Below are 13339 nucleotides of genomic sequence, written 5' to 3'. Positions count from 1 at the left end.
CTTCCCCTGGATCTTCAGAGGCAGAGACTGCACCCTTCTCCAGGATCCCTGCTCCAGCAGAACCACCCCTGACACTGCAGGAGGGCTGAGCCACAATTCCAATGGCACTGCTGCCAGCACCCTGACCCACAGGGTGTCAGCTTGGGTTCTGACCCTGTCAGTGCTGGTTTAGTTTACTGCATTGTTAATTTTATCTTTTTATTTTCTTCCCTATTAAAGAACTGTTATTTCCTGCTCCCATATTTTTTGCCTGAGAGCCCCTTAATTTAAAATTTATAGCAATTCAGAGGGAGGGGTTTTACATTTTCTATTTTAGGGAAGGCTCCTGCCTTCCTTAGCAGAGACCTGGTTTTCCAAACCAAGACAAATGAAAGAAAAAAAAAATTCATATATTCACGAATTTTTAACTGCTGTGCTCCGTGGGAGGTGAGAAATCATCTCAGAGGTGAGAAACTGTGTCTAAGCTCTCTGATTCACCAAGGTGTGGGCTGCTGGCAGCACAGACCTCAGCAAATGCCCTCTGAGGTCCTCATTTCCTGGGAACAGAACGTCAGGATGGGAGAGGTGTTGGTGCAGGATGGAGGCAGCACAGGCTCAGCCACGCCTGGGCTGTGTGGGTTTGGTGTGACAGCGTGACAGGAGCCACCACTGGGGTGTTTTCTGGGGTTTCTGTCGTTGGAAGATGAATCTGACTTCATGTTCTTAGAAGGATTATATTATATTATATTATATTATATTATATTATATTATATTATATTATATTATATTATATTATATTATATTATATTATAATTATATTACATTACATTACATTACATTACATTATATTACATTACATTACATTACATTACATTACATTATATTACATTATATTAACTATACTAAAGTAGAGAAGATACAGATAGAAGGCCACAAAATAGTAATGAAACTCATGACTCCTTCTTGAGTCCTGACACAGCTGGACTGTGATTGGTCATTAAGTTAAAACAATTTACATGAAAGTAATGGAACGATGACCAGTTGGTAAACAATGCCCAAATTACATTCCAAAACAACAAAACACAAAAAACCCAAATCTTGTTTTCATTTTTCTCTAAAGCTTCTCAGTTTCCCAAGGAAAAAAACCCTAGCGAAGAGATTTTTCAAAAAATATGACAGCAACACAGCACTGCTGCTCCTCTGAGGGAACAGCCCCACAAAGAGCAGAAATGGCACAAGAAAGAGGGAGCTGGCTGAGCTACAAAGGAGCAGCAGGGAAGGGACGTGGGGACAATCAGAGGCGCTGTCACGGCTCCCTCACACAGCAGGGCTGAGCTGCAGAGCGTTTGCTGTGGAGGCTGCAGCTTGTTCTACACCTCTGCCTTCTGCACAGCGAGCTCACAGACTAAAGTTAAACACACAGCACACTTCATCTGTGCTGATGCCTCAGGTTCAGCTTTTCTATATTTCACATACTGCGCTGCTTTAGTGAGTGGGTCTGGGCTCCATATCAGGGGATGGTGAGCTCTGTGCACAGAGCAGGGAGACAAAACAATTCCTGCTCCAGCTGGGCACCAAGGACAAATGACCCAAATCTCAGCCCAGGAGCACAAACCCCGTGGGCTGGAGAGAGAAAAACAAGCAGGGTGGGACTGCAGGAGCTAAAGCTGGAATGGGACAATGAACTGCAAGGTGCAAATGGAGCAGAACTGATCCCAGGGACAGACCCCGTGCCCGGCCGTGCATTTTGGGGCCATTTTGGTTCATCTTGGGTGCAGCCCTGGCTGGGCTCTTGTGCTGCCCAAGGTGGATCCATGGAGGAGATGCTTTGAATCAATCCCTGCTTTATTCTGGAACTCCATCCAGCCTCTGCTCTAGGGCAGCCTGCACAAGGCATCAATGTGAGCAAGCCAGAGACTAAACAAGTCAAACCAGCACACCTCATCTAAATCGCAAATTGATTTCTACCCCAAGGTAATTTCTAACCCCATGTCTCCTTCCCTCCTTTTCTAGAAAATGAGTAAATTCTTTTACATATTACAAATCCCTATGGTAACATTGTACCCTGCCAAAGAATGAGCGCTGTGCCACCCAGGGAACGGTGGCATTTGTCACCGAGCCAAGGGACAGCACCAGCCTCACCCAGCACCTCGTTAATCCAGCCCTGTTTGCACATCAAGGGCTCTCCCAATTTATCATCTCAGATGTCCCAAGATGAGAAATCATTTCAGTCATGCCCTCAAATCTCTGTGACTTCAATCCCTGTCTGAGCAAGGCTGGAAGTGCTTTCCCAGGGAGGGAGGGAGGCTGATGCTCCCGTTGTGTCCTTGATGGGATCCCACCCAGCTCTCACAATTTTGGAAATTCCCACTTCATCTCCACGTGTTCTGTTATGAATTCCCACCATAACTGCTGCTGGGCTGGAAGAAGGGCACTGGTGCTAAACACACATTTCCTGGGAGAGGACACACAGGGGCTTTGTGCAATTATTTTCCCAGGAGGACGAAGCAAATCCTTGGCAGGGAAGACTGATCTCCAGCCCAGCCCTTCCCTTTCCAGCATCCTCAGGGAAATGCTGCCCCAATTCCCTGCCAGTCCTCCCCTGCTCCAGCCTGGATCCCTGGGTGATGTGGGTGAAACAGCCCTGCCAGGGAGGGAACAGAGGGAACTCTGCCCCCAAAGCAGAGTCTGTGTCTGGAAATCAATAAATGTGCCTTGTTAGGAAAAATCCATTTCAAAGCTTGACACAACCCCCCCCTCTGCCAGCTTTACATGCCCTGACAGAGAGACCAAGGCACAGAATCACAGAATTCTGCTTTGAAAGGAGGATCAAATGCAGACCTCTGAGTTTGCCTCTGCAGGCAGAAAGGTCCTTCCCAAGCAGGAATCCCACAGGCCCAGCAGAGACACTGGGAATCACAGAGTCCAGACTGTTTGGGTTGGAAGGGACCTCAAATCCCATCTTGTTCCACCTCCTGCCATGGGCAAGGGCAAGGACACCTTCCCCTAGAGCAGGATGCTCCAAGCCCTGTCCAGCCTGGCCTGGAGCAGTTGCAGGGAAAGGAAGCAGGGAGAAGGAAAATGGTGAAGTTAACAGAACCAGTGAATTAATACGTCTTGGCTGGAGGGACACTGGTTATCTGGGAAAAGAGAGGGATTTCACCAGAGAAAACCCCAAGAGCTGCAGGTGGAAAGCAGCTCCACAGCACAGGCTGTCAGGAATGATGCCATGGAAGCAGCACTGAGCTGAAGGCAAGGCCATAACCCATCATTAATTCACACACAAAACCCCCAATCCTGCCAAAGGGAACTGCATCAAGAAGGGAACTGAACTGACCATGCAAATCCAGAGAGGCCAGGAGCAAGGGAAAAATGACAGAATTTAATACAAATTAAATTTGTACATTTGGAGACCAAAAAGAAAAAAGAAAAGGATCACTGGTTGAAAGATATTTCACATTTTTGGGGCTGGTGCAAATAATTTAACTGATATTTCCCACCTATTTTGGCTTTACACCAAGCCAGAAGCAGCAGCCCCAGTGTGGGCAGCCAGGCTGGCATCTCCACAGGAGATCTCCTGGGATTTTCAGGAGGCATTGGAAGTCACAAAAGGGATCTTCCACTCCAGTGGCTGCTGCAGCTGCTTCCATGGATCTGTGCTCCTTTCCTCCATCCCACAGCTGCAGATCCAACCCACTCCCCTTGGGAATGGCAACTGTGGCTCCAGCCTTTCAGGCAGCATCCGTGCATGCCTTATTCACATCCAATTCCCAGCTTTTTTTTCCCTTAAACCCATCAATTCCTATAAGGGTAGTAAAGGGGAAAGGGTAATTAACACTGATGGGAAATCCCTCAACTGCCAGATCCCTCCCAGGGCAATTTCTGCTGCTACAGAACTGAGCAGGCTCCTATTAACAGCCCTCTATTTCTGTGACATGGGGAATTTAATGGCTAATTAAATACAAAAACGTGGCCCTGACCTCAATCCATGCTGTGCATATGGTGTTTTGAGGTTGGCATCACCCTCACAGTCACCCCTCTGCTGCTCAAGAAAATTTCAAACTCAACTTGGGTCTTGTTCTCTCCACCCAGCAATTCTGCCCAGATCAGAGCCTCTGCTGAACTTTTCCAGCCAGCTCCAGGTCAGGCTGTCCCCAAAACCGAATCCAATTCTGAAGGCAAAATATGAGCTGGTTCAGGCTGCAAACAAAATTTTCTTTTCAGCAGAGGCAAGGTGAATTCTCTGACCTGCTGTTCTCAGCTCTGCTCTCCTTCCTGCATCCATCAGGGAGGTGCCACTGGAATGGCTGAGAGCTGGGCTTCATTTCTATTTATTCGTCTCCCTGTTGAAGAGTTTAGTACATTTCCCATTTATGACCCTCAGTGGTGCTCCCAGACCCCAAACCATCCCTGCTCTTCCCAGCCACAACTGGATTTGAGAAACTCACCCTGAGAGCTTTTACTCCTCACAGTAATTCCATCTCTGCCTCTCCTTCCAGGACATTACCTGAGCCAGGGTCACCAGAGATTTATACCCCCAGCTCTCTGTGCCTCATGTGCCTGCTCTAAATAGAAATTTATCCAATTCATCCCAGCAGGACGAGCTGAACGAACAGGGAATGAACTGGCTTATTTATAAGCCAATTTACCAGGTAAAATGCCTCGTCCCAAGAACAAACCAAACAAAGACCAAGGCTGACAAAAGAGCAGCTTTGAGAGTTGTTATGTTTCAGGCACATTTTTCTTTAATTACTCTTTCATACAGCTGGGAGGAGCAATGCAATTTGAAGGCACTCTGAATTAAATGGATTTGTGTGAGCAACACGAGTGAATCAAAGGGTGCTGGAAGTCCCTTCCAAGTCCAGGGGAGGGAAATATCTCCCAGTGCTATGTGCTGGATTGCTAGAAAGTGCACAGCAGGACTCCAAAAAGGAATTTGTGGTCACAGGGGAAAAGGGCTGTGGCAAGAAGTAAAACCAGGAAAGATTTAGATGGGATATTGGGAAGGAATTCTTAGCTGGGAGGGTGAGGAAGCCCAGAGGGTGCCCCTGGATCCCTGGAAATGTCCCAGGCCAGGCTGGACAGGGCTTGGAACAACCTGGGACAGTGGAAGGTGTCCCTGCCCATGGCAGAGTTTGGGATGGGATGATCCTGAAGGTCCCTTCCAACCCAACCCAACCCATTCTGGGGTTCTGTGACACCCAAAGCAAAGTTTTCCCTTTAAAAGCCAAAACTTCTGGGTGCTGGATTATCTAGAGGAGCAGGAATCAGCAATACAGAGCAGCCCCAAAGCCTCTTGAGAACATTTTCCCAACAAAGATCCCCCCTTGCAGCAATGTCAGCTCCTGGAAAGCATCCTGTGAAACCTGGCTAATGAACAGCAAAGCCTTTCCACACTCTCAGGTAATTTATTTAACACCAGGCACAGTGTTTGCTCTGCTTCCTCTTTCTCCTGTTTTTCCAGGCTAGGGATGTGGTAGTGGGAAATGAATTTGTAGAGAATTCTTAAAGCTTGACAGAAGGCTCACATAGTATGCAATGGTATACAGACTTGTTCTTGTTTAGCTGCTTTTTGGTAAAAGTATATATATATATACATATATATATAAAATATATTTTAATGCTCAAGTAATGTAAGCCAAGAAACATAATGTATTGTAATTAAAAAAGAGCTTCTAATTATAATGGTGTCCATTATAACATCTGTATTGCCTCACCCTTCACATGAGGCTGAAAATGGAATAAAAGTTTTTAAAGCACCTCTCAGTTACCCCATCTCTGAGTCAATAAAAACGTTCACAGGGGAATCTCTGGGTATGGATACTGCAGAAATTTCCTGGAAAGAGAGACAAGAATCTGTCCCTGGGTTAATTTCCCCCATCTCAGCTGAGGAGCTCCTGACTTGCACCACAGAAAATGCAGCAAAACCCAGCCAGAGGGGTCCTTCATTCATCAATTGGCCAAGAGAAGAAAAGAGATGGGAGAGAATGGACAAGGTTTGATATTTACAAATGAGGATGGATCCTACCAGAGCTCAATCTGCTCGTGGAAGTGTTTCAGAGCCTGTGGAGAGCCTGAGGCAGATGGTGGAACAGAGCACTGCTCTGTCAGATCTGTGTATTTTTGGACACAGAATCATGGAGTGGCTTGGGCTGGAAGGAAACTCAAAGCTCATCCCATCCCAACCCTGCCATATCAGGGACACCTTCCACTGTCCCAGGTGCTCCAAGCCCTGTCCAGCCTGGCCTTGGGCACTGCCAGGGATCCAGGGGCAGCCACAGCTGCTCTGTGCCAGGGCCTCCCCACCGTCCCAGGGAAAAAATTGTTTCTCATATTCTAATCTAACCTTCCCACTGGAAGGGAATAAAAGCTGCAGTGATTTCCACTCACTCTGAGATGACCCTGGGCCCATTTCCATCTGCAGATAACCCAGAGGTCACCTCCTGCCCCCTGGGCTCCACAAACCCCTGGAGAACATGCTGTACCACGCCACCTTTGATTTACAGGAGATCTGGGGCTGCTGCTTACTCCATCAACTGCAGGGAGTGCAAAGCAAAGAGCCAACTGACAGAAAGCTTTTATCCAAACAAATGAACAGGATCAGCAGCAGCACCTCTGGATGCTGGGCAGGCACAGGCTGGTGGAAATCACAGCATCATTCAGGCTGGGCAAGACTTTTAAATCATTAAATCCCCATGTCCCCATGTGTCACACCCACACAGCTTTTAAATCCTTCCAGGGATGGGGACTCCAGCACTCCCTTGGGAAGCTTTTTCCAATGCCTAACCACCCTTTCCATGAAGAAATTTTCCCAAATATCCAACCTGAACCTGCCCTGGAGCAGCCTGAGATGGTTTCCTGTGGAATTTGCAGGCAACCCCGAAAAGGGAGGAGATGAGAATCTTGACTCCATGTTTCAGAAGGCTGATTTATTATTTTATTATATATACTATAATAAAAGAAAATTATATATTAAAACTATACTAAAGAACAGAGAAAGGAGACATCAGAAGGCTAGCAAAAAAAAAGAATGAATAATAAAATCTTGTGATTGCTCACAGCCTCAACACAGGTGGCTGTCATTGGTCATCAAGTAAAAACAATTCACATGCTGGGTAAACAATTCTCCAAATCACATTCCAAAGCAGCAAAACATGGGGAAACTGAAGCTTCCCAGCTTCTCAGGAGAAAAGATGCTAGCAAAAGGCTTTTTCAGAAAATGTCTATGACAGTTTCCCTTTGTCCTGTGCCCTCCTGGCAGGAGCTGTGCAGAGCCACAAGGGCCCCTGAGCCTCCTTTGCTCCAGGCTGAGCCCCTTCCCAGCTCCTCAGGGATTCTCCAGCCCCTTCCCAGCTCCCTCAGCCTCTGTTCATCCCATTTTTGCTCCAGATCCTGCCCCTTCCCAACTCCTCAGGGATTCTCCAGCCCCTTCCCAGCTCCCTCAGCCTCTGTTCATCCCATTTTTGCTCCAGATCCTGGCATTTCTTGGCTTTTTCTGACTTCAAAGCCTCTCAGGCAGTTTGCCACCCTTTGGAATTGGCCAGAGAGGGATGGAGGAGGTGGGAAGGGCATTTGGAGGATGGATCCTGCTGCTGCAGATGGAAAAAGGGTGGTGGGATAGGAAGGCAACCACACCAAGGCTTGGGAAACATTAAGGATTCTCCCTGTTTCTCTTTAAACAGCAAATATTTTACTTTCCAAGTGCAAACAGATCTTGGTCATACAGCAACTCCCTGGATACTTCCCCAAGTGCTGTGGGAGAAGGAATTGCCATGGACACCAGAGCAGCACATTCCCAGTGCCCAAATCTCCCCTCCAAAGTTCCTCTGGCAGCCAACACCGAGCCCTGGCAAGGGAAAAAAGGAAAACTCCTCTCTGCTCATCCCTGCCCTGGCTCTGGTGGCCCCTGGGCACAAACGGAGGGGCCTTTGCAGTGTTTCTCACCTCTGATCCCTCCAGATGTCCAAACCAGCTGGAATTAAGTCCCAGTGTGGGATTTTTGGTTCTTAATAGGAATCACCTGCATCCCTCATTGCACCTGTGCTGGGGCAGGAGGAGCTGAGCCCAGGTGCCACCTGTGCCTGCTGAGCGTCACTGCTGATCCCACTCAGGGTGGGATGGAAATTCCCAGGGCTGAGCTCTGCTGCAATCTGCAGGGATTTGCAATCCAAGGACAGTTTGTGTCTTCAGCCTGGGCAGTTAAATCCCATGTAAAATTAAAATGGAGAGCTTTGTTTTCCTGCTGTATCTGCAGGGTCCCCCATGGCAGGGAGGAATGATGAATCTGACTCCTTGTTCTCAGAAGGCTAATTTATTATTTTATAATATTATATAATAAATTATATTATTATAATACTATAATATAAATAGAAATTATATTATTATAATACTATATTATAATTTCATAATACTATATTATATTAAAGAATACTATATTATACTATACTAAAGAATACAGAAAGGATATTTTTACTCAATGCTAAAAAGATAATAATGAAAACTCGTGACTCTTTCCAGAGCCCTGACACAGCTTGGCCCTGATTGGCCAAAGAGTGAAAACAGAAGCAAATGAGATAAGAATTGTTTTCCTTTTTCTCTGAGGCTCCTCAGCTTCCCAGGAGGAAAATCCTGAGTGAAGGGATTTTTCCAGAGAATGTGAATGCCACATTTTCCTTCCACTAAAGCCAAGATTTGTTTCTGCTTCTCTCCAAGAGGACCTGGACATGCTGCCTGAGCTCCTCAAGGAGAGAGTGGTCCCAAATCAGAATCTTGGAATCATTTAGGTTGGAAAATCCCTTTAAGACCACTGAGTCCAACCTTCCCCCAGCACTGCCAAGGCCACCACTGACCCGTGTCCCCAAGTGCCACATCCACAGGGATTTTTAACCCCTCCAGGGATGGGGACTCCACCTCACTCCTCACAGAACTTGTGCTCCAGAGCCTCCACCAGCTCTGCTGCCCTTCCCTGGATGCAGCAAACAAAAGGAATGTGGGTGAGAATGGAGAGAAGATCCCAGGGATCCCAGCCCAAAACAGAGGGAAGCTTCTTCCTGCACTGCCCAAAACCAGCAGAAGGTCTTCACCATGGCACCCCTGACCTCACCAGGTTCTTTTTAGTGCATGGCAATTCCAGGCTCACCTTTGCTGCAGCTGGGGTATGGATGGCAAAGACAAAAAAAACCCAAAAAGCAGCCCCTGGCAGGTGTGTCCCACCCCCAATGATGTATCCAGCCTGTGCCACCCCCAGGCATTGTCCAGCCATGAGGTGAGAGGTGCCAGGGACCCAAGAGCAGAGTCAGACACAAGAGTGATGGGCAACAACTCAGTATTTGAGAGCCAGGCAGGAATAACTGCTCTGCATCCCTGTCTCTCCATTTCCCAACCCAGAACACTTTCAGACCTGCTTAAAATCTGCTACCAGAACCTTTTTCTGGGAGACCTTTTTAACCTGCACCAGCAACAGTAAAATGATTTTAAGACCGAGTTGGATCAACTGGCTGGGATTTCAGGGCTGTGGGAGACAGTGATGATGCCTCAGGTTCAGCTTTTCTATTTTGCAGATTCTGTGCTGCTTTAGTGTGTGGGTCTGGGCTTCACATGAGGGGATGGTGAGCTCTGTGCACAGAGCAGGGAGACAAAACAATTCCTGCTCCAGCTGGGCACCAAGGACAAATGATCCAAATCTCAGCCCAAGAGCACAAACCCCGTGGGCTGGAGAGAGAAAAACAAGCAGGGTGGGACTGCAGGGGCTAAAGCTGGAATGGGACAATGAACTGCAAGGTGCAAATGGAGCAGAACTGATCCCAGGGACAGACCCCGTGCCCGGCCGTGCATTTTGGGGCCATTTTGGTTCATCTTGGGTGCAGCCCTGGCTGGGCTCTTGTGCTGCCCAAGGTGGATCCATGGAGGAGATGCTTTGAATCAATCCCTGCTTTAATCTGGAACTCCATCCAGCCTCTGCTCTAGGGCAGCCTGCACAAGGCATCAGTGAGATCCCTCCCAGCCTGTTTGTATTTGTACACAAGCATCCATCCATCCATCCATCCATAAAAACACCATCCAGCTGCTGAGCCTGCACTCTGCACACATTTCCAGCAGAAGAGGGACTCAGATGTGTGAGGAATAAATGATTCAGCTCCATCTTGTGCTCCTGCTCCTGGCATGCCAAGCAGCATTCCAGCTCGTCAGGACAAAAACCCAGACAGCTGCAATATCTGTGCAAAACTGGGACAATTCAGATTAAAAACCCATTTCCCTCTGTGCTTCTCTGAATATTCACCCTGCTCCCAACAACTGAGAGGAAGAGTGGGACAGAGAGGATTTGCCACAATCTGCGTCCAGCTTAGAAAGCCCAGCTCCCTGAATGACAATTGATTGTGCCTCAGCAGAGATTATTTTCAATGATCATCCCAGAGAACCTCCAGGGAGGAAAGGGGAAATTGGGGCAGCTCCCAAAGAGGGCTGTGAAAAACCCTTTGGATTTGTTTCCAAGGGGAGCACGCTGCAATTAGCAGGGATTGATTGCCCTGGGTCTGGCAATCACCTCCTGGGGCATGAACAGTGCTGCTTTCAGGAACCACAGCTCATCCAGGCTCTGGGGACAATCCCAGCCCCCCTGGGCCAGAAGGGAAGAGCATCCCAAAGAACATTCACACCAAAAGGTGTTGGAATGGTGCAAAGGAATTCAGGAGCTCCCTGATGGGTGTAAATTGAAAAAAATAGTTGATTTAGGTGGGATATTGGGAAGGAATTCTTGGCTGTGAGGGTGGTGAGGGGTTGGCACAGGGTGCCCAGAGCAGCTGTGGCTGCCCCTGGATCCCTGGCAGTGCCCAAGGCCAGGCTGGACAGAGCTTGGAGCAGCCTGGGACAGTGGGAAGTATCCCTGCCCATGGCAGGGGGGGGAACAGGATGGGGTTTAAGGTCCCTTCCAACCCAAACATTCCTCCAGTCCTGTGAGCTGCAGGAATCATTACACTGCCCATCACAGAGAAAAGCTCAGGCAAAAAGGGACAGTCACCCCTTCAGCAAATCTGTCCCATTGCCAAAGGACTGCGCTCTCAAAAAATGACACCACCAGACACTTCTGCAAGAGCATCACCACTCCAATCCACAGGTGGTTTGGTTCCTAATGCCCAGTCCCAAACAGGATCAACCTTGGAAATCATGGGAATTGGCTCTGGTTTGTTTGTGTGGTTTTTTTTTCTTCTTTTTTTTTTTTTTGTGGTGTGTAACAAAAAATTAAGGTAAATAAGCTTTCCCCCTGATTTTGTTAGATGGCATCTCAAGGAGCCATCTGAGCTCTGGCCCTGAAATCACTCCTTCAATTATTCCTGAACATCACATTTAACTCCACAGACTCTCCCCTCCCCTAACTTAACTCCATAGACGCTCTCCCTCCCCTAAAAAGCAAACTAACACCAGGTAATACCAGTGAAGAAGCCCTGCAGAAACACAGCTCTCTCAAGACAGATGAGGCTCCACAGTCCAAGATCATCATTTGAAATAATGTTACATTATCCTCATCTGTCAGCTACATAAATGAAACAGCACTTTGATAAAGCTCTCCCCTGGGAAAAGTGATTTGGAAGGAAAAGCTAAAGCTCATTTTATTCCAACCCCTCTGCCATGGGCAGACACCTCCCACCAGACCACACCAGGCTGCTCCAAGCCCTTTCCAACGTGGCCTGAGCAGCAAAGCTCTCCAGGTGGAATTCCCTGTGTTCCAAACCCTGCCTGTTGCTTCTCATCCCCCTGCTCCACTCCACAAGATCCTGGCTCCATCCTCTTCCTCCCCGTGCTCCTGCCAGCAGCTCCCCTGTCACCTGTGCCACCCTGACCCTGGGCATCCCACACCAGTGCCAGCACTCTGGGATCAGGGATTGCACCCCATGCATGGGGACAAGGGCACCAAACTGCCCTGGCACATCTGCACAAGAGCTCTGAAAATCCAGAGAGGAGCTGCTCCTGCTGCCAGCAAAAGGGGTCAGGAAAACCCTCTTCCAAAGCACCATCAAACCTTCTCCCCACAGCATAAGGTGCTTACCCCCTTTTTGTTATGGGGCACTGTGACAGTGACAGCCTGTCCCTGCATGCACCCACTGACCCAATCCGGGGTGCAGAGCTCTGCATCCAGCCAGAGCATCCCGAAATATTCCTGGAAAGCAGCCCAGCCCAGCCCCTCCCACCGGGAGGTCACACCCTCCCCAGCTCCTTGTCACAGGTCCCCCCCACCTGCTCCCATCTGCTGGAGCGGGGCCCAATTACGGCGATGTTCATCCAGGGAATGACGCCCATCCCTGCCCGCCCGGGTCCCGCTCACTTCTGCCCCAGTTCCCTCGGTCCCTGCCGCGAGCAGGGAGGGAGGCAGAGGATGGGTGGAGCTGAGGATGATGATGGCCACATCCCTGCCCCAAGCTCCGGGACCCTCTCCTCAGTGCGGCAGGAGGTGCCTCCCCGCGGCTCCCCGCTCCCACGGTGCATTTCACGCCTCCCTCCTCCTCCTCCTCCCCAAACCATCGCTCCTGTTGCTTTCCCAGCCCTGCGGCGCAGATGTCCCCGAGCCACCCCCGGGGGACCCTGCCAGCTCCTTTGGGGCAGCTGGCACGGCCGGATTTGGGGACACGCATCAGGGGAGCATCATCTGCACGGTGCCAGGGTCCCCGCGCCGAGGGGACAAGGACGGGAGAGGATGAGGATGGCTGAGGATGGGATGGAATGGCCGAGGATGAGATGACCGGGGATGAGGATGGGAATGGCCGAGGATGGGAATGGCCGGGAATGGTAATGGCCAAGGATGCTCCCACCCTGCCAGCCGGGGGAGATGGAACCTGTGGCGCAAGGCGACTCAGCTGGGACTGCTGGCACAAGCCGGGGCTCACCTTGTGCAGCTTCCACATGGCTCCCAGCGCCTTGACCTCGTGGCTGGAGTGCTTTCCCTCCTCCAGGCACTGGTAGCACACGGGGCTCTTGCACTGCACGCAGTACATGCTGTGGTTCTCCAGCTCGTGGTCGGTGCAGGTGGAGATCTTGCGGGGGCTGAGGCGGCGGCTGAGGCGGCCCTGGGCCGGCGGCACCAGGCGGTGCTTGGCCAGCGGTCCCCGCGGCGGGTGGGGGCGGCGGGCGCGGCCCGGGGCCGGCGGCACCAGGCGGTGCTTGGCCAGCGGTCCCCGCGGCGGGTGGCACCGCAGGCGGCACGGGTCGCAGTAGAACACGTCGCACTGCTCGCACATCACGGCCGCCTCCTTGGGCGCCTTCTCGCAGAGCTGGCAGCGCAGGGCCGCCGCCCTGCCCTGCTGGTAGCGGTCGATGACGCCCTCGAGCAGGCGGGTGCGGGGGAAGGCCCGCAGGCCGCGCTCGCCCC

The 13339-nt window shown here is 50.1% G+C and overlaps 1 protein-coding gene across 1 annotated transcript in view; it reads right to left on the bottom strand.

Moving 5' to 3' along the window:
- The window catches only part of TRIM9 (tripartite motif containing 9), a gene marked incomplete at its 5' end in the record, with an annotated part of 74001 nt that extends 60664 nt beyond the window's left edge, over positions 1 to 13337 (bottom strand). Inside the window, one exon of the mRNA XM_031066212.1 lies at positions 12858 to 13337. Within this exon, the coding sequence (XP_030922072.1) occupies positions 12858 to 13337 (480 nt within the window). The remainder of the gene's footprint in view (positions 1 to 12857) is intronic.
- Positions 13338 to 13339: the final 2 nt, after the last annotated feature.

This window comes from Geospiza fortis, unplaced genomic scaffold, assembly GCF_000277835.1.
Source record: "Geospiza fortis unplaced genomic scaffold, GeoFor_1.0 scaffold23, whole genome shotgun sequence".
NCBI classification, from domain to species: domain Eukaryota; kingdom Metazoa; phylum Chordata; class Aves; order Passeriformes; family Thraupidae; genus Geospiza; species Geospiza fortis.
Note: the sequence above shows the minus strand (reverse complement) of the source record. Positions and strands in the feature narration are given on the sequence as shown.